The following is a 26,434-nucleotide window of genomic DNA, read 5'->3' as shown; positions in this document are numbered from 1 at the left end:
TTATCAACAGGGGCAGCAAGCACGGGCAGCTCAGCCAACTATTTCTTCAGATCCTCAAATGCTTGGTTAGCCGCATCACTCCAAACAAAATGATCTGTCTTCTTCATCATTTGATAGAGGGGGATAACCTTCTCACCCAGCCGGCTTATGAACTGGCTCAAAGCGGCAATACGACCCGCCAAGCGTTGAACATCATTAATGCATGCCGGCTTAGCCAAAGAAGTGATAGCTTTGATTTTCTCCGGGTTAGCTTCAATGCCTCTATTAGAAACCAAAAAACCCAAGAGCTTGCCTGCAGGCACACCAAAGACACATTTAGCCGGATTAAGCATCATCTTGTAGACCCGGAGATTATAAAATGTCCCCAACACATTCCGTTAGCCTAGCACTTGATCGTTTAGTTTATTTTCTATTGCTTTCTTCATGACTTATACATGTTCCTATAACCATGAGATTATGCAACTCCCGAATACCGGAGGAACACTTAGTGTGCTACCAAACGTCACAACGTAACTGGGTGATCATAAAGGTGCTCTACAGGTGTCTCCGATGGTACTTGTTGAGTTGGCATAGATCGAGATTAGAATTTGTCACTCCGATTGTCGGAGAGGTATCTCTGGGCCCTCTCAGTAATGCACATCACTATAAGCCTTGCAAGCAATGTGACTAATGAGTTAGTCGTGGGATGATGCATTACAGAACGAGTAAAGAGACTTGCCGGTAACGAGATTGAACTAGGCATTGAGATACCGACGATCGAATCTCGGGCAAGTAACATACCGATGACAAAGGGAACAACGTATGTTGTTATGCGGTTTGACCGATAAAGATCTTCGTAGAATATGTGGGAGCCAATATGAACATCCAGGTTCCGCTATTGGTTATTGACCGGAGATGTGTCTCGGTCATGTCTACATAGTTCTTGAACCCGTAGGGTCCGCACGCTTAACGTTCGATGACGATCGGTATTATGAGTTTATGTGTTTTGATGTACCGAAGATAGTTCGGAGTCCCGGATGTGATCAGTTTATGTGTTTTGATGTACCGAAGATAGTTCGGAGTCCCGGATGTGATCACAGACATGGCGAGGAGTCTCGAAATGGTCGAGACATAAAGATTGATATATTGGATGACTATATTCGGACACCGGATGAGTTTTGGGGGTCACCGGATAATTATCGGAGTGCCGGGGGGTTATCGGAACCCCAGGGGGGACTAATGGGCCAAGATGGGCCTTGTGAGAGAGAGAGGAGGGGGCCATAGGGCTGGCCGTGCGCCCCGCCACTTGAGGAGTCCGAATTGGACAAGGGGGGGGGGCGATGCCCCCTCTTTCCCTCCCTCTCTTCCTCTCCTTCCTTCCCCCTTCCTCCTCCTAGTTGGACTAGGAAAGGGGTAGTCCTACTCCTACTAGGAGGAGGACTCCTCCCCTCCTTGGCGCGCCCCAAGGGCCGGCCGGCCTCCCCCTTGCTCCTTTATATACGGGGGCATGGGGGCACCCTAGAACACAACAACAGACATTGTCTTAGCCGTGTGCGGTGCCCCCCTCCACCATAATCCACCTCGGTCATATCGTTGTAGTTCTTAGGCGAAGCTCTGCACCAGTAGCTTCATCATCACCGTCATCATGACGTCGTGCTGACGAAGCTCTCCCTCGACATTCAGCTGGATCAAGAGTTCGTGGGACGTCACCGAGCTGAACGTGTGCAGATCACGGAGGTGTCGTACTTTCGGTACTAGGATCGGTCGGATTGTGAAGACGTACGACTACATCAACCGCGTTGTCATAACGCTTCCGCTTTCGGTCTACGAAGGTACGTGGACAACACTCTCCCGTCTCATTGCTATGCATCACCATGATCTTGCGTGTGCGTAGGATTTTTTTTTGAAATTACTGCTAGAATTGTATTAACCAGAAACTTAGTACATGTGTGAATACATAGACAAACAGAGTGTCACTAGTATGCCTCTACTTGACTAGCTCGTTAATCAAAGATGGTTAAGTTTCGTAGCCATGGACATGAGTTGTTATTTGATGAACGGGATCACATCATTAGAGAATGACGTGATTGACTTGACCCATCCGTTAGCTTAGCACTTTGATCGTTTAGTTTATTGCTATTGCTTTCTTCATGACTTATACATGTTCCTATGACTATGAGATTATGCAACTCCCGAATACCGAAGGAACACTTAGTGTGCTATCAAACGTCACAACGTAACTGGGTGATTATAAAGATGCTCTACAGGTGTTTCCGACGGTGTTTGTTGAGTTGGCATACATCGAGATTAGGATTTGTCACTCCGATTGTCGGAGAGGTATCTCTGGGCCCTCTCAGTAATGCACATCACTATAAGCCTTGCAAGCAATGTGACTAATGAGTTAGTTGCGGGATGTTTCATTACAGAACGAGTAAAGAGACTCGCCAGTAACAAGATTGAACTAGGTATGACGATACCGACGATCGAATCTCGGGCAAGTAACATACCGATGACAAAGGGAACAACGTATGTTGTTGTGCGATTTGACCGATAAAGATCTTCGTAGAATATGTAGGAACCAATATGAGCATCCAGGTTCTGCTATTGGTTATTGACCGGAGATGAGTCTCGGTCATGTCTACATAGTTCTCGAACCCGTAGGGTCCAAGGATGGCAATGGGTAAGATATGGGGCGGGTAGAGCAATACCATACCCATACCCGTATAGTCAATGGGTACAATATTCTACCCATACCCGTGCCCATGGGTATGAAACTTTACCCGTACCCATACCCGACAGGTACCCATACCCATTGGGTACCTAACGGGTAGATCAAATAGTGCACAAGGTATTCACATTTTTAAATTCATTGATAGCACATTTGACAAGAAAAACATTTGACGGAGACAAGGGGATTTTTTGTGATGATGTGAGGCTTAATTATGGGAGTAGCTAGGTCACCCAATTCCTTTGACGCTACCGGCCATTACGCATATGGTGAAGCTCCATGAGTAAGGTCCACATGTCAGTATAAACGGGTAGGGTATGGGTATATACATGGGTACAAGGCTATACCCATACCCTACCCACGACTTAACGGGTAGGGTATGGGTACTACCCATGGGTATAAATTTGTGCCCATACCCTGCCCATGCGGGTATGGTATCCGCGGGTACCCGTATCGGGTAAAATTGCCATTCTTAGTAGGGTCTGCACGCTTAACGTTCGATGACGATTGGTATTATGAGTTTATGTGATTTGATGTACTGAAGGTTGTTCTGAGTCCTGGATGTGATCATGGACATGACGAGGAGTCTCGAAATGGTCGAGACATGAGGATTGATATATTGGAAGGTTATGTTTGGACACCGGAAAGGTTTCGGATTAGTTCGGACATTTTTCGAAGTACCGGGGGGTTACCGGAACCCCCCGGGGGCTTGATGGGCCTACATGGGCTTTAGTGGAACAGAGGAGGAGGCGGCCAAGAGGTGGGGTGTAACAGCCCCAAAATTGGGTTATCAATTTTTGTGCTGTTATTCCTTCCTGGCACTCATTTTCAAAATCTTTCTCCTGAGTTTGCTGGATGACTCTGATGATTCTTGTCATTTTCAACCTTTCAAAACCTTGCTCATGTCTTGATCAGTGGGCAAGACCTCATTTGCATCATCCCAAACCCTCTCCAACCCTAATTCCAAATTTTTGGAATTTGAATGTGCCCTTTTGTGATTACAAAGGAGCCATCATTTTTCTTGATCTGTTGATCATCCCATTTGTTCCCAGAGACCCTCCTATCTTTCTGAACCTTGGATATGCAAAAATATTGCTAAGTCCAATGCAATATTTTTGAATTATGATTTATTCCTTTTCTTGCCTTCCTGAGGAATAAAATCCAAAGGCATAGCTAGCCATCTCCTAAATTCATGAGAATTGGTGGAGTTGATACTTATGCCTAATCCAAGCTCTGGCAAGTATATTGGCCCGAATTAAATAAGGAAAATTGCCTTTTCCTATTTAATGCCAATATTGCATTTCTGCCATTTTCCAAAGGAACTACTATTTTTATAGCAGAGAAAATTCCCACATAAATTGTGGAGCTTTTCCTTGCTATATAATCACTAGTTCCATTCTAATCGCATGTTCCTCAGTTCAAAATTTTGGCACATGATCCAATGCAAGTTTCTGCCTTCTCTGAAATTTTGCAAAGGAAGTGCTTTATTCCTAATTCCTATGGAGCTGCAATTTGGCAGGGTGATTAACGTGGATAAATAACCCATGGATGCCAAATATGAGCTCAATCCATTCATCCTAGCTCCCTGTGCTGTTTTTCAAAGTTTCTGATCAGAATGCAACTTTGTGAAGGAAGTACCTTCATAGAGTTTCCAAATGGGATGAAACTTTTCCATCCTCTTAAGTATCTCAAATCATCCTCCTCCACCCAAATTAAGTTCATTTCATTGAACTATGTGAGCACAGGAGCAATTCTTGGTTTCTGTCCAATTTTTCAGTTTGTGAAGCAAGTGCATTTTATCTTGCTCCATTATGGCGGAAAATATTCCCAGGCCTTCTCCTATCTATATGATCCATCTCCACAAGATTTTGGCTAATTTCATCTAGCCAATTGCCCTGAGGATTTTTCTGAAGTTTTTGGACAGAAATGATAGTTGTGAAGGAAGTACCATTTTGGTGAGTCCATTTGGTATGAACTTTTTACAGCATCATGGTATGTCCAAATCATCAGGCTTTGCCAAGTTTTAGCTTAATCCATCACTCCTAGTGAGTGCTTCTTCTTGATTCAGTTTCTGGGTCAGATTTGGTAGTTGTACAGCAACTATGGTAAATAGTTGTCCAAATGACCTCATAATCTCCAGGACCGTAGTCCTTTCTACCCTAATCCTCCCAGACATTAAATTTACCTTTTACCTTCTCTGGTTTACTCTCTAGGATGTGGTCAAGTTTGCAACAGCAAACTTGTGGAGCTTGGTTTACTCAGCTCAGTTTGTCTCTGCCCGTTTCCTTACCGTAGTAACACTCTATCTACGAAGTACTACGCGGTAGACATGAGCTGGCCTCAGTAAAAACTGCAGAGCGCGCCATATCAGTGGTGACTACGAGGGCAACCAGCCAAAACGGTGGTCTAGCCACTATTCGCGTCGGCATCGCTGCTCCAACCGTCTCTGACCTCGCCATTAATGTCCTACAGCTCCCCCTCGACGTCGTATTCCCCCTGGACCTCTGGCCCCCTTCGTTTTCTTCTCCGGCAAGCCATGCCAACGACCGAAACAGTGCGCTCCATCGTCGCCATCCTCCCCGGTGTCCTCTTCCTCCGTTCGCCCGCGAGCTTTGCTCGATTCCGTGAGCCTCTGGCGCTCGTCTGCTCCCCCCTCGTCGCCTTCCTGTGCGCCCCCGTGACTGCTGTGGCCGGCAGAGCTGTGGCCGGACTCGCTCGGCGGCCACCGGCTCGGGTGCCTTTGCCCCGGCTATAAATAGCCCGCCCTCGAGCCTCTGGAGATCATCATCAGCCTCTCCCCACCTCTCTACGCCTCCCCATCCCCTCCTCTCGTCCCCGGAGTCGCTCCTCGACCACCGCCGCCGCCGTGGTCGCCGCCTCGGGTCTCTCCCGATTCCGGTGATGCTGTGCTTCCCTCTCCGTTCTCTCACCACCACCGCATCCCCCATGCTCCAGTGAGCCGCCCCATAGCCTCGGCCTCCTCACTCCCTCACCAGAACCCCGTGTCCACCCGAGCCCGAAGCCCCTCTCCGCCGCGTGCCCTGCTGTTTCATCTCCCGCGCTCCTCGCCGGCAACAGAGCCCACCACGAGATGTGCCTTGTCCTCCTGAGCTCGTGGGTAGGTCGGCCGTCGCGAGAGGTGGCCGGACGCGCCGGCGATCGCCGTCGGGGCGATCCCCTCCCGCTGCCTCGCTCGACCCCGAGCGTTAGGTAGAAGAAGGCCAGGCGGGCCCCGCCCCGCATTGACCCCGCCTGTCGGCCTCTGCGCGCTGTCCGGGCCAGCTCGCTGACCTGGCGTAAGTGGAGACGCCCCGCGAGAATGCGCTTTCGTTTCTCGAAAGCGTATTTCGTCGCGGCTTCAGAGAGAAAGGCGTTTTTGCTTTCTGAAAACGTACTTTCTGTCGCCTGCGGTCAGTAATGCGCTTTCCCTTCTCTGAAAATGTATTTTCCTTAGTGCGCTTTCTGTTTTAACCGACAAGGGCCTGTCTGTGAATATTTATTTTACAGATTAGTCCCTGTCATTCAAACTGCCGTATCTTTGCAACCACAATTCCGGCTGAGGTGATTCCAATTCTCGTGTTCTCTGTTCGTCAAGCTCTTTCTGTTGGTGTCATTTTCATAATGTTTTACATAGTGAAAATGACCATTTTGCCCTTGCCCGTAAACAGTCCCCTCCGAGAGAGAACTGTTTCCGGCAAATCTTTCCGCGATCGTTTCGCACTTCTTCCCGAAGTATTTGTCGACCCCCAGGAAAGCCAACCTCTTATCATGAGCCCCGAACTTGCATGTTGACGTTGCTTGCACCTTGTGTGTGTGTAGTTGCAGTTGTTTCTTATCGTTGTCGTCTGCAGTTATTCCGTTAGGCTTATCATGCATGCTTGTGTTTTCATGATACATTTTGCCATGCTAATTAGAATGTTATTTTGATAATGCCATGTCACTACTCTACTTTATTTTCATGACATCGTTATAAAATGCTATGATGATTGTAATGCACCGTTGATATGCTAGTATTTGGTATGGCCATGTTCTTTATGCGATAGTTGTTCACTAGAGAAGTTCGGTATTTTATTAAAGCATTTGTATGATGCATGTTCATTGTTGCATTCATGTTCATGATGATGGAGAAGGAAATAAAATGACTTAATAATAACAAACCTCCTCCGTCATCGATGGGATCGAGTCATAGTGCCACCAAATTGAACTTTTTCAGTGCAGCCACATTTTGCCTTTATGGGAAGGCCGTAATGCGATCTATTGTCATGCCTCTCGCCGGTGCCTCCAACTAGGGAAGGTTATGGGCATGCGCTACCCTGCTCAGGTAGGCGGACATAACTTTGTGTGCCCGTTGTTGTTATTATGGTACCGGGTCCCTGTGTGGGATCGTTTTGGCCACGACGGTGGTCGTTGTGTCTTTGGTAGACACGGGCCACCCAGGACTAGCCAAGTGGGGAGTGAGTCGGAGTAGCCGGGAGAGTGTCGTGGCAGTAGGTCGGTTTCGTCGGAATGCCGTTGGTCCACCCGAATGGGATGACGAGGCCATGGGTTCCGTGGTGTGGGTACAGTGTGCTACCTTTGCAGAGTGTATTCAATCTATCGATAGCCGCGTCCTCGGTCATGGGCATAAGTTCGTAGTAGGTCCCACTATCAGGTCTTGGTCAAAATGGAGGATAAAACTGAAATAATTAAGTTGGTAAATAAAGATGTGATAACAAGAATATGGTGACTTGGACTATGAGATAGTCGTGAGAACTCACGGCGATGGTTTGATATGATCACGAGACGAGGTCTCGGTGAGTGTCAGAGACCAAGTGTTGGTCGTGGTTGTGATCGCCGGAAAGATCACCGTTCGGTTGCGAGGCAACTCGTTGGTAAGAGAGTCCGAGGGACTCGGTGCACAAGTTTGGTTGCATTGCATGAGTAATATGTTGCATTTAAAAACCAAGGCAGAACAGAAGATGGTTGCATAAAGTTAACATGCTATGTCTGCATTGGATATATTCGGTAGTTTATTTTCAGCATAGTTTCATGATGCCATGCCATGCTTTGATTGACATGTTAAATTATGCCATGATTGAGATGATATGTTATGTTGCCATGTTAGAGGCAGGTTTTGATATGCCATGATTACTGCCATGTTAGTAGATGCTATGATATTGTTCATGCTTAGTTGATCTTTATCATGCCATGTTTAGTAATTGATATGAGATAGGCTGTTACATGCGCTCAGTTCTTGCTTTGTCTTCTGCTTGTTTGGATGCTATGTATTTGGTTGTCTTGCAAGTACATTCAATGTACTGACCTGGCGTGTCATGCTAGTTTTGTAGGTCGTACCCGAGTTGTTCGCTTGATTCGTCGTGCTAGGCCGTAACCTTGCCAGTCCTGTGAGTTGTGGAGCCCAACCAGAGTTGATGAGCCGCCAAACCAAGACTTCCGCCGCCTTTTAAATAGCCTTAGGGCTATGCCAGATAATTGTATTCATCAATGATGTACTCTTCTATACATGTATTTGATGAATATTCTTGTACCTGGAATACCTGTCGTGCGTCAGGTGTGTTATCCTGGGCTGACGTGCGAAGGCCCCCTGTTTCATGCGAATCGGGGTGCCACATGGGGCGCCCCCCAAAGCCCAATCCGAATTGGGAGGGGGGCGGCCCCCCTTTCCTTTCTCTCCCTCTTCCCTTCCTTTCCCCTCCTAGTAGGACTAGGAAAGGACTAGGAGTAGGTTCCCCCCTTGGGGCGCACCCTAGGAGGCCGGCCGCCCCCCTCTCCACTCCTTTATATATGGGGGAGGGGGGCACCCCATAGACACACAAGTTGATCTTAGCCGTGTGCGGTGCCCCCCTCCACAAATTTCCACCTCGGTCATATTGTCGTAGTGCTTAGGCGAAGCTCTGCGTCGGTAACTTCATCATCACCGTCAACACGCCGTCGTGCTGACGAAACTCTCCCTCGGCCTCAGCTGGATCTAGAGTTCGAGGACGTCACCGAGTTGAACGTGTGCAGATCGCGAAGGTGCCGTGCATTCGGTACTTGGATCGGTTGGATCGCGAAGACGTTCGACTACATCAACCGCGTTACTAAACGCTTCCGCTTTCGGTCTACAAGGGTACGTGGACACACTCTCCCCGCTCGTTACCATGCTTCTCCTAGATAGATCTTGCGTGATCGTAGGCAATTTTTTGAAATACTACGTTCCCCAACACAGGGGCTTCTCGCCGCCGCCGAGCTTCCTCGTTCGCGAGACGGAGGAATACGACCGTCGGCACGGGCGTACGCCCTCCTCGGCCGCGGGCTCGTCCTCCGCCGCGAGATCTTCCCACGCCGCGAGCTCTTCCTCTTCCGGCGCGAGCCTTCTCCCCGTGAAGGAGTGGTCGGAGGAGATCGAGGTCATCGCCGTCAAGCAGGAGCCCGAGGAGATCGTGCGCCGCGGCGTCGCCGGGCCCGAGGACTTCGTCGCCAATGTCGACGCGGTCGCGGCCGCCATTGCCGAACGCAGCTTGCGCAAGGAGGCGAAGCGCCGACGCTACCACGAGGAGCTCGAAGACGTCGTGTTCCAGCAGGCGGTCGCGGCGAACCTTGCCGCCAAGGAGAAGGATGGCGAGTGGCGGCGCATCCGCGAGGAGCAGAATGAGAAGTACATCGACCTCGACAGCTCCGACGAGGAGGATTGAGCTCCTTCACCGCGTCGTCCATGGTCGCGAGCTCGCCGCCGTGAGATCCCCACCCCCTCTAGTACTAGTAGTGAATGTAGTATGTAGTATGAACTAGTATTTGTAATGAATTAGTGTTTGATCATGTAGTATATGTAGTATGTGATGAACTACTACGTTTGCAATTTCTCCTGCGATTACGTTTGCAATTTCTCCTGCGTTTTTTTTTCAAATTATACAACTCCGTATACAGTTTCTGTTCGGCTGCGCACGTTTTTAACCCGCAAACGAGATCTTTATCGAACTGCAAACCTATTTTGTGAATCAAAATTTTGCGAGTCTACTAGAGATGCTCTTATCATGGCTGCTCGGGCAGGGGAGCTCGGTGAAAACCAAGGTCGGGGGCTCGGGACATCCGAAAAAAGGAGATACTGATAATAACTAAGTAGGGGCTTCAGTTAAGTACTTAAGTGTTCTTCCCAATTTCAAGAAAAAAAAGTGTTCTTGCCACTCTCGCTCTGCTCGGACGCGCGCCGCCATGGACAGTTCCTCCCTGCTCTTCCCTCGCTTCCAATCTCGTCGCGTTAGCCACCTTCCAATTCCACCAACGCGAGAAATCTCATTTTTCCAGACACAGAGTTCCAGTTCTCTAGTTTCGATGCGAATTACCCAGCGCCATCTCTTCCCCAGTTCTCCAGCCTCGTCAGAGTAGCCGATGGAGATAGATCTGAACCGGGACGCCCGCGACGGCGACGCGGAGAGGGTCGCCGCCCCGCAGAGTAACCGCGCCGTCCGAGTGGAGGTCGTCGCCCAGGAGGGCAACGGCGATGGTGGCATGGTGGCCGCTGCGGAGGGCGTCGGCGCTGCCCCGGAGACGGTCGGCGTCGGCGCCGAGGAGGGCGTCGCCCCGGAGAAGAACGGCGTCGGCTCCGGTGGCGAGAAGGGGGTCGCCTCGGAGGGGAGCGGCGCCGGCGCCGAGGTGGGCGCTGCCGTGGAGACGAACGGCGTCGCAGGTGACGTCTGGATCTGCCACCAGGTGAGTGAGAGCTCCCCTCCTCCCTTTCCCTTCTTTTTGAGCGAAATTCGGGAGACGCCAGGCGACTCACGAGGCGATCCCCAATCGCAAACCCTAGCTAGACCCTTCGACCCTCCACTCACTCCTCGCCGCCGTCGCCCTATTATTGCTCTGGTTGCGTCGTGGTGGTCCATGGCGACGGCATGTGTGGGATATGCGCTTCTAGGCAGGGCTGCAGCGGCGGCGGGTGGCTCCTCCACCGGTGGTGGGAGTAGCCGGCGTGCATGGCACCCCGCGCCCACTGAAGGTGGCGGGCGTTGGCGTTCCAGCTGTGCGCTGCTGGCAATGCAACTCTGATGTCGCCGTACGCTGTTCTGCTGGCGGCTCCTACCATGGCGGCACCTGCGCCACTTGCCAGCTTAGGGGGCGTGGCTTTGACGTGCTGCCGACGGGTGCCTTAGTGAGGCTAGAGGTCTGAATGGAAGCGGTAAGCATGGGAGCTCCAGGAGAGGATGAACGCCCTGCCTTTCAGGGTTGGCGACGCCGATGTCTGAGGGCCTCATCTTCCAACTTTGTTGAGGCGTCGTCGTGGAGCTCCAGCACCTCTCCCACCCTGGGGTTTTGTGTTCGGGTAAAAACCTCAGATTTGGCTTGCTGGATCGGGTGCCGCCGTCGTCCATATCCTCCTTGGAGGTGTCGTCTTGGAGCCTTAACTCTCTGGTTCGGGACCGGATGGATCTCAGTGTTGGGTGCAGCTTTAGGAGGTAGGCCTGTGGGTTCTGCCGCAGATTTGGGCATTTCGGCTGCAGGTCTAGTTGGGTATGTAAAGTTTCGCCTGGTTTGCGATGTCCTGGACATGGGCATTTCGGCTGCAGGTCTGTCCTAGCGGCCTAGTTGTGCCCTTTGCAGAACTGGAATCTGTCCTGGTAGTGAAGGTCTCACCTGGTTTGCAGTGTCCTGGACATGGGCATGGAAGGCATCTACGCTTGTGTCATGTACTTGATGCATCTGTCTAATGTCCACTTAGCAGTGCCATGTAGTTGATGCATCTGTGCAGTGTCCATTGAGCAGTGGCATGCATAATTACTCTTTCTATCAATGCACCGAGACGCAAAGCTTTTGCGCTTTATTGAAAAAAGAAAGCAAATTTGGAAGGGCAGGCCCCTACCTTGATTTTTGTTAAAACGTGAGCCAAAAACTTGGATGGCATCTAAAAGATTTACACACCAACCGTACAGATCAGAGAGGAGGGAGGAAAAACAGGGGGTTACGACTTACGACTGAAAAATCCTTTATGCCATGGATCTGATTTTGTTAATACAAGATGCATTTCACACAACCTCCTGACCGAGAAATCTAAGATATCTTTAATGTAATCCTGCAACTCTAGTAACCGATTTCACTGGACAATTAAGAAGGGAAATTGGTCTGAAGTTGCTAGGGGTTATTGTCATTATCTTTTTTAGTTAACAAATCATGTAAGATCTGTTTATCCTTTCTAGTTGTCCACCCGATTGATATGCCAGAAATCCTGAAAGAAAGCAGAACTGGATCCATCCGGACCTAGCTCCTGCTCCCTTTCACTTCTGCTCGATGTATCTTCGTTTCATCTCTTCTGTGTTGCTATTCCTCAGTGCCGTCAGAGAAAAACAGGGCTCACGGCAGCTTGCAGAGGATCCAAGAAGAATGGCAAATGCACTCTCAGATACTGCAAGAATTGCATACGTAACAGGTTCAATAATGTCCTCTCTGCTTTTCTTAAGAGGCTGTGGTAGGCAATCTTGTAGGGGTTTGTTGATGTTCTCTTTATTTAACAGGTACCCTTTGATTGCGGATGAGGTGTTGAAGGAGGAAGCCTGGGAATGCCCCAAGTGCAGGAATGACTGCAACTGCAGCAAGTGCAAGTGAGCAATCTGAAGCTGATGCTTGTCATGAGGGGTTACAGGTTTTTTGTTGTTGTTTATATATACTCGTTACCTGGTTTTGTTTGGCAGAAAGAGGAGAGGGGAGGAGCCGGCAGGGCCAATGGTCCATTCTGTCAAGAGACCGAAGGGCAAGTGCAAGTGAGCAATCTGAAGCTGATGCTTGTCATGAGGGATTACAGGTTTTTTGTTGTTGTTCATATATACTCGTTATCTGGTTTTGTTTGGCAGAAAGAGGAGAGGGGAGGAGCCGGCAGGGCCAACGGTCCATTCTGTCAAGAGACCGAAGGGCAACCTGCGGAGAATTGAGAGCACCGATGCTCTCAAGGATGAAATAGTCATACCCAAGGGAACACTTGTGACTTGCGTTGCTGGTGTAGAGATGCAGCCTGAAGATGTTGGTGCTGCCATTCAATTTTTGGAGTTTTGTCGCTCATTTGGCGAGGTAGTTACGGAAAGCAAATAGTATTTTATTTTTTATCATATATGTTAGTTACACTTCTGTGATAAAATCTCCTTAGTATCACATATGACATGCATCTGCATTTCTGACAATTTGACCAGCGCAATATGTCATCGTGCAAATCATTGCTGAGACTAGGATGTCTTAAGGGCTTCACAATATTTGTGATAATGATGCATGTCTATGCAAGTGCCCAGTTGGTATATCTCTAATGATCTGTATGCTTGATTTCATCTACCTCCAGAAAGTGTCATGATTATTTTAAATCCATCTTCTATCTCTAACAGGCATCATGGAACAATTTAGAGTGTGAGAACGAACACATACTAAATTGATGTCCTAGTGCAGCAATTACAAATTATTTTGTGTTGCATTGATTGATACATGGACTCCTCATTTGTCATTTCTAAATCTTGTTTGCAGTAGCTAAGTGAGGTTGTTTGAGATTATTGCTGAGCTCGTAAATTGTGCAGTTGGTGAGGTCTAGAATCTTGATCCTGTTCTTATTACTTCTGTCTTGTTCACACAAACAGATCGTCAACTTGAGGGGCATATTCTTTATGATGTCAATTAATAATAATCTAAAGAAAGTTTATTTGCATTGTATTTATAGTCTGGCATCAAACTTGGTTTTTGTTTCCATAGTTGGAATTCTTACCAGTTCTTAGCTAACTGCTTGCTTTTAGAGACCTTTTCTTCCGTATTATAAGTAGAATACTGTACAAAATGATTTAAGCAGATCTTCCAAATAAGGAAGGGCCAATCAGAAAAAATTGTCAAAGACATAACTGGAGATCGTCAACTCCGAGAGGTGTCTTCAGTTGTTGCTGAGCTTCACGCAAACCTGTTGTCTGTCATGGAAAATGGCAATTACAAGTAAGTATACTTCAAATTGTATCTCCTTCTAGTTTTGCGCATGTAGTTAAAAAATGACTAAATGAGGTTTTTCCTTTCTTAAGGCCTTTGAAATATCCAAAACATGGCGATACATGGATAAGAAAACTCAGCAAATATATCACTGACTCGACATTACACGCAAAAGATTTCATCCTTGACTGCTTAAGCCATGGGCTATCTGGATATAAAAATTTGAGCCCTTCTCATAAGCTGGATGTGCTGAATTCTCTGTGTGACGAGGCATTATCATCTGAGTAAGTACAGGCTACCATATGTGTTGAAGAAGCTCACTTTACTACTGTCATATTAATTATCTTGTATCTTTTTCAGAAAGTTGAGGACTAGGATTGAAGCTAGAGAGGGTGTGGCCAGACAAAAGATCCGTGCTGCAACCGAGAAGGTATTTCGTTGAGAAGTTCCTTTTTTTTGTGGTCAAGTGTCAAGTCACTTGGTTGACATTAGTGATCAGCAGTTTTCTCTTGTTTCATAGGAAAAGGAGCTAAAAGAAAGACAGAATGACATGGCTAAAACAATGGGAGGAGAAATCGCTGGCAATGAAGAAGCTAATAATATCTTTTGTCAAATAAAAGAGGCAAAAGAAGTCAAGCAGGCAGCCATGAATGGTATGTGGCAGTATGGTTAAATTTGTTTAGTATTGTGCATTTGTTCAGTTCACAGTATTGTTAGAGTTATAATATAAGTCATGTATACCCCTTTGTATTTATCCCGTAGTATAAGGGGTTTCCTGCATATGTACCACACCTGTACATGTATATATATCGGCCTATGGCCTCATGGGAATACAAGTTGCTTATTCCTAACATGGTATCAGAGCTTTAGGTCTCTTTTTCGCACGCGCAACTCGTGCTCGATCCCGTCCCGCCGCCGCCGCGATTTTCTTTCTCCGTCTCGGCGTCGCTACTCGCCCGCCCTCCAGTTCGTCGCCCGCCCGGCTCCTCTCCCTCCCGTCGTTCCCGTCGCCCGCCAGCGCCCGCCCGGCTCCTCTCCCTCCCGCCAGGTGCTGCCGTCCGCCGGGTGTCGCCGTTCCCGTTGCCCGCCAGCCGTCCGCCGGGTGCCGCCGCTCCCGTCGCCGCCAGCCGCCCGCCGTGTGCCGCCGTTCCCGTCGCCCCGCCAGGCTCCTCTGCTTCCGCCAGGTGCCCGGGCGGCTCCTTCCCGTCGCTCCGCCAGGCTCCTCTGCTTCCGCCCGGTGCCCGGGCAGCTCCCGATCGAGTCCTCTCGCCGGTTCGATCCCCTCCTGATCGGCTGGGCTGCCGTCTGCGGTCTGCTGCGCCGTTGTCCTCGTTCGGATCTTTGCAAAAAAAATAAAAAATGTCTACTGCCTCGGGCTTTGTCGCTGTCCCTCGCTGTCCGGTGATCTTCGACGGTACTAACTACACCGAGTTCGCTGGCTTCATGCGCATTCACATGCGTGGCATCCGTCTCTGGGGTGTTCTTTCTGGCGAGGTCTGCTGTCCGCCACGTCCGGTTCCTCCGGTGGCCCCTACTCCGCCGACTCCACTGGTTCTTCCTCCGGATGCTAATCAGGCCGCCAAGGATGCGGCTAAGGTTGCTGATGAGGCTGCTGATCGTGCCTATGATAAGAGGGCTCTGGCTTATGAGGAGGCTCTTCAGACGTATCATGGTGCTTTGTCTGTTTACACCCAGTGGCTTGATGATGATGCTCGTGCTGCCGCTGTTCTCACTGCTAGTGTTCTGCCTCAGTTTGCTTCTGAGTTTCTGGGTCTTCCTACTGTCTTCCAGATGTGGACCTGTCTTCGTCAGCGCTATGAGCCCTCTGGTGATGCCTTATACCTGTCTGTGGTTCGTCAGGAGCATGCTCTTCAGCAGGGTGACTCTACTGTTGATGACTTTTATGCACAGAGTTCTGCTATCTGGCGCCAGCTTGATTCTCTCCGCAGTGCTGGTTGTCGTACTTGCCCCTGCTGCCAGGCTGTCCAGGCCGATTTGGAGTTTCATCGCGTCTACGAGTTCCTGTCTCGGCTCCGTAAGGAGTTTGAGCCCCGGCGTGCTCAGTTGCTTGCTCGTGGCCGTATTTCTCTCATGGAGGCGCTTTCAGAGATTCGTGCTGAGGAGACTCGCCTACGCGGTGCTGGTTTGCTGGAGGTTCCCTCGGTGCTCGCTACTCGGGTTTCTTCCACTCCACCTGCTGCACCGCCTCATGCTCGCTCGAGTGCTCCGCCGCTCTTGCCCACTCCTTCTGGCGGCTCCGGTCGCCCCCGTTCACATTGTGACTACTGCAAGAATGATGGTCATATTGAGTCCCAGTGCTACACCAAGCGGAAACACCTGCGCAAGGCGTGATCATCAGGGACTGCGTCATCTCCCTCGCCAGCTTCAGCCATTGCTTTGACCGAGCAGGATATTCTGAGACTTAAGCGTCTGCTCGCGGCTTCAGGTTCTTCCTTGACGGGTACTGCTGGTTCTGTGACTGATGCTTCCCGCACTGAGCACCCGCACTCTACACAGTCAGGTACATCCCCATGGGTTCTGGACTCTGGAGCTTCTTTTCATATGTCTTCTCATTCTTCCGCTTTGTCTTCTCTTCGCTCGCTGGATTCTCCTGTTCATGTCTTCACTGCTGATGGTACTCCACTTTCTGTTGCTAGTAGAGGCCATCTTTCTACTCCTTATTCTGTTCCTGATGTTGCTCATGTTCCTCGACTTACCATGAATCTGTTTTCTGCCGGTCAACTTACTGATTCTGGTTGTCGTGTCATCCTTGATGTTGACTCTTGTTCTGTCCAGGATCGTCGCACGCACACTCTGGTTGGGGCTGGCCCTCGCCGCCGTGATTCTCAGGGTCTTTGGGAGTTGGACTGGCTTCATGTTCCTTCCGCTGCCACCACCATCGCCAGTTCCTCCGCTGCTGTCGCTTCTGTTACTGGTTCCTTCAAGCAGTGGCATCATCGACTTGGTCATCTGTGTGGTTCTCGATTATCGTCTTTAGTTCGTCGAGGCCTTCTGGGGTCTGTCTCAGGAGATGTCTCTTTAGAGTGTCAGGGTTGTCGTCTTGGCAAGCAGATTCAGCTACCATATTCTCATAGTGAGTCAGTGTCTCAGCGTCCTTTCGATTTAGTCCATTCTGATGTATGGGGTCCGGCTCCTTTCACTTCGAAAGGTGGTCATAAATACTATATTATTTTCATCGATGATTTTTCTCGTTACACATGGCTTTATTTCATGACTTCTCGTAGTGAGGTGTTGTCTATTTATAAGCGTTTTGCTGCCATGGTTCATACTCAGTTCTCTTCACCCATTCGTGTTTTTCGTGCTGACTCCGCTGGTGAGTATATCTCTAAGATGTTGCGTTGTGTCCTTGCTGAGCAGGGTACTCTTGCCCAGTTCTCTTGTCCTGGTGCTCATGCTCAGAATGGTGTGTCTGAGCGCAAGCATCGTCACCTTCTTGAGACGGCTCGTGCTATGATGATCGCCGCCTCTCTTCCGCCTCATTTTTGGGCCGAGGCTATCTCCACTTCTGTCTATCTCATCAACCTTCAGCCATCTGCTGCTTTGCAGGGTGGTGTTCCTTTTGAGCGTCTGTTTGATCGCTCTCCCGATTATTCGATGCTTCGCTTGTTTGGTTGTGTTTGCTATGTTCTTCTTGCCCCTCGCGAACGCACCAAACTGACCGCTCAGTCTGTTGAGTGTGTCTTCTTAGGCTACAGTGATGAGCATAAGGGCTATCGTTGTTGGGATCCTGTCGGTCGTCGGATGCGTATCTCTCGAGATGTGACTTTTGATGAGTCTCGTCCTTTTTACCCACAACCATCTTCCACGGTCTTTTCAGTGGAGGATATCTCTTTTCTCACTTTTCCTGACTCCCCTCCCTCCCGTCGCGCCTGTACCTATTCGTCCCACTCCCTCTGCTTCTCCACCCCTTGTCGATTCACCGCCACCATCTTCCCCGGTCTCCTCACCTAGCATGTCACCGGATTCTACACCTTCATCTCCGGTGACTTCTTCGTCGCCACCCCCTGATTCTACCTTGGCGATTCCTCCTTCTCTTGTTCCATCTCTTCCGCAGCATTACACTCGTCGTTCCCGACCTGTGGATGCTTCCTTGGATGAGTCGTCCTCTTCCTCTCAGCCTACTTATGGTTTGCGTTCTCGTCCTCGTCCGCCTATTGATCGCTTTGGATTTCCCACCGCTGGTGCTGCTGTTCTTGAGCCGACTTCTTACCGTCAGGCTGTTGTTCATCCTGAATGGCAGTTTGCGATGGCGGAGGAGATTGCTGCTCTTGAACGCACCGGTACCTGGGATCTTGTTTCTCTTCCTCCCGGAGTCAGTCCCATCACTTGTAAGTGGGTCTACAAGGTTAAGACTCGCTCCGATGGTTCTCTTGAGCGTCACAAAGCTCGTCTCGTGGCTCGTGGTTTTCAGCAGGAGCATGGTCGTGATTATGATGAGACTTTTGCTCCTGTGGCCCATATGACCACTATTCGTACACTTCTTGCCGTTGCCTCTGCACGCCACTGGTCTATATCTCAGCTTGATGTTAAGAATGCCTTTCTTAATGGTGAGCTGCGTGAGGAGGTGTACATGCAGCCACCACCTGGGTATTCTGTTCCTGATGGCATGGTGTGTCGTCTTCGTCGCTCTCTCTATGGCCTTAAGCAAGCCCCTCGTGCCTGGTTTGAGCGTTTTGCTTCTGTGGTCACTACTGCTGGTTTTTCAGCAAGTGTTCATGATCCCGCATTGTTTATTCACCTTTCTCCCCGTGGCCGGACTCTTCTTCTTCTTCTCTATGTTGATGATATGGTCATCACTGGGGATGACCCCGAGTATATTGCCTTTGTAAAGGCCCGTCTTAGTGAGCAGTTTCTTATGTCTGATCTTGGACCTCTTCGCTATTTTCTTGGGATTGAAGTCTCTTCTACCTCTGATGGCTTTTTTATATCCCAGGAAAAGTATATCCAGGATCTTCTTGCTCGTGCTGCTCTTTCTGACGAGCGCACTGTTGAGACTCCTATGGAGCTCAATGTTCACCTTCGTGCTACTGATGGTGATCCTCTCCCTGACCCTACGCGTTATCGTCATCTCGTTGGCAGTCTTGTCTATCTAGCTGTCACTCGTCCGGACATCTCTTATCCGGTTCATATCCTGAGTCAGTTTGTTTCTGCTCCCACATCGGTTCATTATAGTCATCTCCTTCGTGTTCTCCGATATCTTCGGGGTACGATCTCTCACCGTCTCTTCTTTCCTAGCTCCAGTTCTTTACAGCTTCAGGCCTATGCGGATGCTACGTGGGCTAGTGATCCTTCTGATCGCCGTTCGCTTTCTGCTTACTGTGTTTTTCTTGGCGGTTCTCTCATTGCCTGGAAGACGAAGAAACAGATTGCAGTTTCCCGTTCGAGTGCTGAGGCTGAGTTGCGAGCTATGGCTCTTTTGACGGCAGAGGTGACTTGGTTACGGTGGTTGCTTCAGGACTTTGGTGTTTCTGTCACTACACCGACTATGCTCTTATCTGACAGTACAGGTGCTATCAGCATTGCGCGCGATCCTGTGAAGCATGAGCTCACCAAGCATATTGGTGTTGATGCTTTCTATGTGCGCGCTGCTGTGCAGGATCAGGTCGTTGCTCTTCAGTATGTGCCTTCCGAGTTACAGTTGGCGGATTTCCTGACAAAGGCCCAGACTAGAGCACAACATGGCTTTTATCTCTCCAAACTCAGTGTTGTTCCTCTACCATGAGTTTGAGGGGGGGTGTTAGAGTTATAATATAAGTCATGTATACCCCTTTGTATTTATCCCGTAGTATAAGGGGTTTCCTGCATATGTACCACACCTGTACATGTATATATATCGGCCTATGGCCTCATGGGAATACAAGTTGCTTATTCCTAACAAGTATGTCTGATATCTTTCAATCACGTTTAATATATCATTTCACATCAAATGTAGTATGCCTTAATATGTACTCCCTCCGTCCCATAATATAAGAACGTTTTTGACACTACACTAGTGTAAAAAACGTTCTTATATTATGGGACGGAGGGAGTATATATGTATTTTTCTGGAAAGTACCTTTGTAATATAACTACATTATTAGGTTTTATATTACTCCCTCCAGTCGACAAAAACATGATGGTCTGGACATAGTTTTGGTCTAACTTCTAAAACGTTAACCACCAATAAGGCAATATCTTCTAAAATATTTTGATTGTGTGAGTGAGAACCATATGTATGGATTTGTCTAAAAAATACTTGCACATTATAACGATTTTATTAAGTTTTAAACATTATACCATAATAGAAACTGATGGTCAAAGTACTATTCTTTGAGATTGTGCAACATACTATCTTCTCAAAGACGCGAGGGAGTAGTAGAAACAAATGATCAAAGTTAAGACCGGAGGGAATATGTAACTTCCACTGACGTCAAATTGTCTGCCCCTCCACCATACATGCATACCGACCATTTTTGTAAACATACTGTTTGTATAGTGCAACCCAATTCTTTCATGCATGTGGACATAACCATCCAAGATAAGGTAGCCCTAAGAAATGGAAACATATGATAATATGTTGATTACCTTAATTCATATGTGCTCTGCTCCCTGATTTTGTAACAATAAGATGGAACTTGACCATTGTTTTAGAGTCAGAGTCAATCAAGATTGATGTCTGTTGGCAAACTTATTTGTGCATCCACCATACTGCTTTGTGTTCACCCTTCTACCTACACATCTTCCCACTTTGTTTTCTAGTTCGATACCATCGGGCCCATTGGTGTTTATCCTGCCAAAATAGAAGCAACTGTGACAAGGATGGACATCGCCGATAATGGAAATATGTATGTCACACAATGTTCTTCCTGTGACACCAATCTACCACCTATTTTGATGTCGACGGCCTTGCCATTTTCACCATCGGGCTGCTTCTGTTGTTAGCGTAGCCATGGCTAGCACAACTTGTATTACCAATTGATCAACATACCAAGTCAAAGGCCCCTCATGTTAGGATCTTTTTCCTCATAGGATCGCTCCCCCACCCTCCAAGGTCCATTTTTCTTCGATTTTTAGGTATGAAACCGAAGGGGAGCCTTGGCGCAGTGGTAAAGCTGCTGCCTTGTGACCATGAGGTCACGGGTTCAAGTCCTGGAAACAGCCTCTTACAGAAATGTAGGGAAAGGCTGCGTACAATAGACCCAAAGTGGTCGGACCCTTCCCCGGACCCTGCGCAAGCGGGAGCTACATGCACCGGGTTGCCCTTTTTCTTTAGGTATGAAACCCTAATCTTAAAGATGAGATTTTCCCTAATATAATGCTCCTATTACTCTTGGCGACATCCATATTTTGATGGTGTCACCTAAACTGTCTAGGCGCTTGCCTAACTAAAATACCTAGGTTGATGGCCCTTGGGGTCTGATATGGCCTTGGGGGTGCTATCTCAATGCCAAGGTGATGCCATGATAACCCCTCCCTGGAGTGTAGTAAACTGTTACAGACAGTTCTTGCAACGTTGTGAAATAGGTAGAACAGAAGATTCAACAAGCCTTGTAAAAGTAAGACGTGATGGCAACAATGGTCCTACCAGCATAGCAATTAGACTGTCATTAGGGCATGACGCCATGGCCTTACTTTCACGAATTATAAGCGACATGTTGGGTCAGGTAGTAAGTTTGCTCTAGACTACCAGTATGAAGGAATTTCAGGAGTATTACGTTGCTTCGCTTTTGGAAAGCGGGAAAAATAACCCTAGGGCTTTGATGCCATGTTGGGAATATGCAATTAGAACCCTAGGGCTTTGATGCCATGTTGGGAATATGCAAATTGCATTTCCATGAGGCAAGTACATGTGTGGTAAATATATAGAAAACCCCTTATACAATGGGGACATTACATGGCTATATATAACTCTAACAAGTTTGAAGGTGATTATGGGCTGGTTGAGGTTTTAGAGCAAACACTCCTAAAGCTAGGTCTAGGAAATAATGTTGATTAAGTCTTCATACCTTGTCCTATTTAAAGGGGTGGAAATGAGTTAAAAATGCTAATTGAGAGTTTGATATCACAATATGTTTTCTTTGATATGATGAAAATTCCATTTGTGACAAGTGTTTGAACAAGTGATGGCGACACTGATGACTTCCCGATTAAAATAGGACTGCGCCAGGGGTCAGCTTTGAGCCCTTATCTTTTTTGCTTTGCTGATGGATGAGGTCACAAAAGATATACAAGGAGATATCCCATGGTGTATGCTCTTTGCGGATGATGTGGTGCTAGTGGACGATAGTCCGACGGGGGTCAATAGGAAGTTAGAGCTATGGAGACAAACCTTGGAATCGAAAGGTTTTAGGCTTACTAGAACTAAAACCGAGTACATGAGGTGTGGTTTCAGTACTACTAGGCACGAGGAGGAGCAGGTTAGCCTTGATAGGCAGGTGGTGCCTCAGAAGGATACCTTTCAATATTTGGGGTCAATGCTGCAAAAGGATGGGGATATTGATGAAGATGTGAACCATCGAATCAAAGCCAGATGGATGAAGCGGCGCCAAGCTTCTGGCATTCTCTGTGACGAGAGTGCCACAAAAGCTATAAGGCAAGTTCTATAGGACGGCGATTCGACCCCAATGTTGTATGGCGCTGAGTGTTGGCCGACTAAAAGGCGACATGTTCAACAGTTAGGTTTGGCGGACATGCGCATGTTGAGATGGATGTGTGGCCACACGAGGAAGGACAGAGTCCGGAATGATGATATAAGAGATAGTTGGGGTAGCACCGATTGAAGAGAAGTTTGTCCAACATCGTCTGAGATGGTTTGGGCATATTCAGCGAGGCCTCCAGAAGCTCCGGTGCATAGTGGACGGCTAAAGCGTGCTGATAATGTCGAGAGGTCGGGGTAGACCGAACTTAGACATGGGAGGAGTCCTTAAAGAGAGATCTGAAGGACTGAAGTATCACCAAAGAACTAACCATGGACGCGGGTGCGTGGAAGCTTGCTATCCATGTGTCAGAACCATGAGTTGGTCGCGAGATCTTATAGGTTTCACCTGTAGCCTACCCCAACTTGTTTGGGACTGAAGGCTTTGTTGTTGTTGTTGTTGTTGTTGATGATGATGAAAATTCCATCTTAACTCCAAATAAATAAGTTGGAACAGAAGCAATCATGATTCATGAGGCACCCCTTTACTTTGAAAATCACATAATCTTTCATTGACAACTTTTAGTTATGCAGCAGAAGCGCAGTTCGAGTGTCAGTTTTCCTTTTCAATTTAATGTATCCTCCATTTGCAATTTTTGGTTTACTTTTATTTTCAATATTTTGCATAGTGTGCAGTCTAGACTGGCCTGGTAGTTACTTTTCAGAATGTGAAAGTAAAGATGCTTAATTTAGTTTCTTAACATTTCAAGCATACTGAGCCTAATTCAGTTGGGAGGTGTAATAAGATGGGAGGTGTGGTTGTACACCCCCACCACCGAGTCTCTTCTGACATGTGATTTAGGGTGCCTTTCTTATTCTAGAAACAATAGATAGGTCCTATGTATTCTTGTCCTTCTGTTTTATTATGTGATGTGTAAAATGTCTATGCTTTTTTTTAGTAAAAAAGGATATTGAGCTAGCCATGCTGTATTAATTTCTTCTTTTACTTCTCAACTATGCAGAATTAGAGGAACGGGGATGTGTCCTCAGGTCCACGCCTGTCATGGTAGACAAAGGAGTAGCATACTGGAAGCTGGATGGCTATTGTGATAACAATACAAACATATTGCGCCAAGGTAAGAAATTATTATGAGATAAGTTTTCATTTTACTCATTTGCAAATATATAGTGATTAGTAATACCATGTTTATGTCAGAATTTGACAAAGAAGCTACAATGAAGAACCAAGACAAGTGGTTCATGTTCAGTGAAGATGAACAGAAAGTAGTTGAAAATCATGTAACTACAAGGTAAGGAGTTAATCTTACCAAATTATTTTTCTGTATCCCTCTTTCCTAAATGCTGTAGACTTGCTGCTACAGTGGTTTTATGTCACCAACGTGTTTCTGTTAATTACCCCATCTGAGGGCCTCCTTGATTCACGATTCTCAAAATGCGGGAACAGGAAAAACGTAGGAATAGATTGTCATGTCCTTTTCTATCCTACAGGATTTGGAAGAGTGTTTGATAGCACAGGAAAAACAAAGAATCTTACAGAGCTTTGAAGATGGAAATTTTCCTCCAAAATGTAGTACAAATGAATCCTATGAAAAAAATCCTAAGGATTCCAATCCTACGAATCAAACAACCATCATAGAAAAAATCCTAAGGATACAAATCCTATGAAATCCCTTTGTATCAAACGAGCCCTGATATTTTATGCTGTAGACCCATTAATTCTGGTAAAAAGAACTCATATTTGTATGTGTTGCTACGATTGGGCAATTTAATATGATATAGTACTGTAATTGAAGCATAATGCTATGAAGTAGCATTTTCTAAAAAATGATCATTTTTTTATGCCTTACAGTGTGTTGTCAAAAGACTTTTCTTGACAGTACATTCTCATATATTCTTGAAAAGCAATAGCTGGCATTCACCATTGTCAGTATTTCTTCTGCATGTCACCTACCTACCTACCTACCACCCTCCTGCTAGTGTGACCCGATCACCCGATGCTTTCATTACCTGCTGTTCAGGCCTTTAGGGACATTTTGGGTTGGGGGTATTCCACCATCCCATGTGGGAACTAACAGATGAGGTAATTTTGATTGGCGATATGATTATTTTATAGAAAGGTTACTGATTTACTTTGAAAGGATTCACCAAATATGCTTAGGTGACAAATTTACTACCTGCGGTTTTGGGATGCTTGAATTATGAAGTCTGGAGCTCCTAAACAGATTGTTGATTCCTTACTTTCATGGATTTATGGTCTTCTGTTTCATTTTGGAAATCTATAGCCTGAGGCTTAGTTCTGTACATTTGGTCTCAAGATATAAATATCTTTGTATATGTGCTGTAAAGCCACGCTCAGTTGCTCATATCTGTGTCTTGTTATTTTTTTTCTATAAACACTTCTTCATTCAAGCAAGTTGTACTTTGAGCATGATTGGACTTCTGGCTGATGATGTGTTCAGTCTTTTCTTCACTGCGTAGAATTGATGTGTCAATATGCTCAATTTCTTTTGGTGTTAACAAATTTCTTATTTATTTTGGGCTGGATATTTTGTTTTCTCGTTTTCTAGTCCGAGAAGTATTGCCAGCTCAGTAAGTTGGCCTTTTTTTTATCGATATAGTAGTAAAAGGCTGACCCAGTATCTTGTTGCAACTGTCTAAAATAGGTCCCAGCGCCCATGGAGAAAGGATAACCGGGTGTAATGATTTACAGATCCCAATCTCCTGCTGTTTTAACTGCTTGATGGTATTCATTTGTCCTTTCTATGTGCCTTTCTTTTTATGGCTTCTAGGATACACCACATTTCCTTTCAAGTAAAATGGATATAAGTTATTTTACAACCCATCGTCACTATTTATGTTCTAACAGCAAAGCATATATAAACCACCAGTGTTGACTCTGCTGTGCTTATCAACCTGATGAGTGTTCACTTGCAGTTACAGCTCAACTTCACCGGAAACATACGTAAAAGATAACATCGGAGATGTACAGAAATTTGCACACGAATCTCCATTGCTTCTTCAAACCCCTTGCCATGCTATAGCAGGAAGAAGCTACTGCGTTGAACAGAATATCACCTGCGGTAGTATTGCTGATATAGTCCCGAAACATAACTTTTAGCTAGTCTACAAAAGTATTTAGGATAAAACTATATTTTATATGCCACCGTAAAGCGAGTCATCACATGAAACTACATGGTTAAGTATTTATCCTATTAGAGTTTTGTAATGATTGTTTCTCTTAAGTATTAAGCTCAGAGTGGGAGCTGTGAATTATTTTCATCTTCTTTTGATGTTCTGTTTTGGCAGGTGAATGGACTACCCCAGATGACAGTTGCTACAGAACAACCAACATTTCTCGAAGATTGGGTCATAGCATTTGAATACAAATCTTGTGGCATCTTTTTTCTCCCCTATGGGAACACAGCAAGACTTTGTAGCACCTTCTGATGTATTTTTTGGGGATGTTTTGAAAATGAGAGAAAGCTAGAGCATGCAGCTTTGCTGAAATTTATATTAGCATTTGAATGTCATACAGCCAAATTTTCGTGCTGTATCGTACTCCCTCTGTAAAGAAATATAAAAGTGTTTAGACCACTAACCGCTCTTATATTTTTTTACGGAGGGAGTATAATTGATTATTGACCATTCTATAGCAGAAAAGGATTACTTCCAGTATCGAACATGGAAGAGCTTTCTTTGATTTTTTTACCTTTTTAGAAAAGGAAGGATTCATTGCTTGCTTGTCTGGTTGGTGCCCTAGGCAGACATGGTCAGAACTAGTGTTTGGAGAATAGATATATAGCCTCTAGCATGCTATCCGGAGAATAGGGACGGCCACATTGTGCGCACCGCTGCACTCGAGCAGCTATCTGGAGAATAGGAACGGCATTTACATCAGGGAAAATATCAACATGATACCATGATGCCACTCATCAAAATTCAATAAACAAAGAAATGCAGGAGAGGCTGACATCGAGGACCCAATAAGTTTCACAACCTGTATGCAAGAAAACGCCCCTTCCTCGCATCAGTCTAACCGTTGCATTTCAATCCAGTGGCCGGCGTGCTTTTTAATTTCTTTCTTAAGCCACACAAACAGCGCCCGCTGGACAACGTGCTACCGGCCCCTGGGACCGGCAAAGCTGTCGGGT

At 46.9% G+C, this 26,434-nt stretch overlaps 1 protein-coding gene across 2 annotated transcripts; it reads left to right on the top strand.

Annotated features, from left to right (window-relative positions):
* Window positions 1–9,747: 9,747 nt before the first annotated feature.
* LOC109741897 (uncharacterized) lies at window positions 9,748–25,790 on the top strand. 2 transcript variants are annotated; one of them, XM_020300986.4, is made up of 13 exons: window positions 9,748–10,396; window positions 12,010–12,107; window positions 12,193–12,279; window positions 12,370–12,438; window positions 12,529–12,742; window positions 13,500–13,636; window positions 13,720–13,911; window positions 13,988–14,057; window positions 14,148–14,280; window positions 23,285–23,398; window positions 23,479–23,572; window positions 24,947–25,026; window positions 25,590–25,790. In XM_020300986.4, exons 1-12 carry the CDS (start codon window positions 10,076–10,078, stop codon window positions 24,981–24,983), a joined length of 1,566 nt encoding a protein of 521 aa, XP_020156575.1. In that variant the 5' UTR covers window positions 9,748–10,075; the 3' UTR covers window positions 24,984–25,026; window positions 25,590–25,790. The 2 variants fall into 2 exon arrangements, with proteins under 2 accessions (XP_020156575.1, XP_020156572.1); XM_020300983.4 differs by lacking the exons at window positions 24,947–25,026; window positions 25,590–25,790 and adding an exon at window positions 24,302–24,646.
* The last annotated feature ends 644 nt before the right edge of the window (window positions 25,791–26,434 follow it).

Source organism: Aegilops tauschii, chromosome 6 (genome assembly GCF_002575655.3).
Source record: "Aegilops tauschii subsp. strangulata cultivar AL8/78 chromosome 6, Aet v6.0, whole genome shotgun sequence".
Taxonomy (NCBI): domain Eukaryota; kingdom Viridiplantae; phylum Streptophyta; class Magnoliopsida; order Poales; family Poaceae; genus Aegilops; species Aegilops tauschii.
Note: the sequence above shows the minus strand (reverse complement) of the source record. Positions and strands in the feature narration are given on the sequence as shown.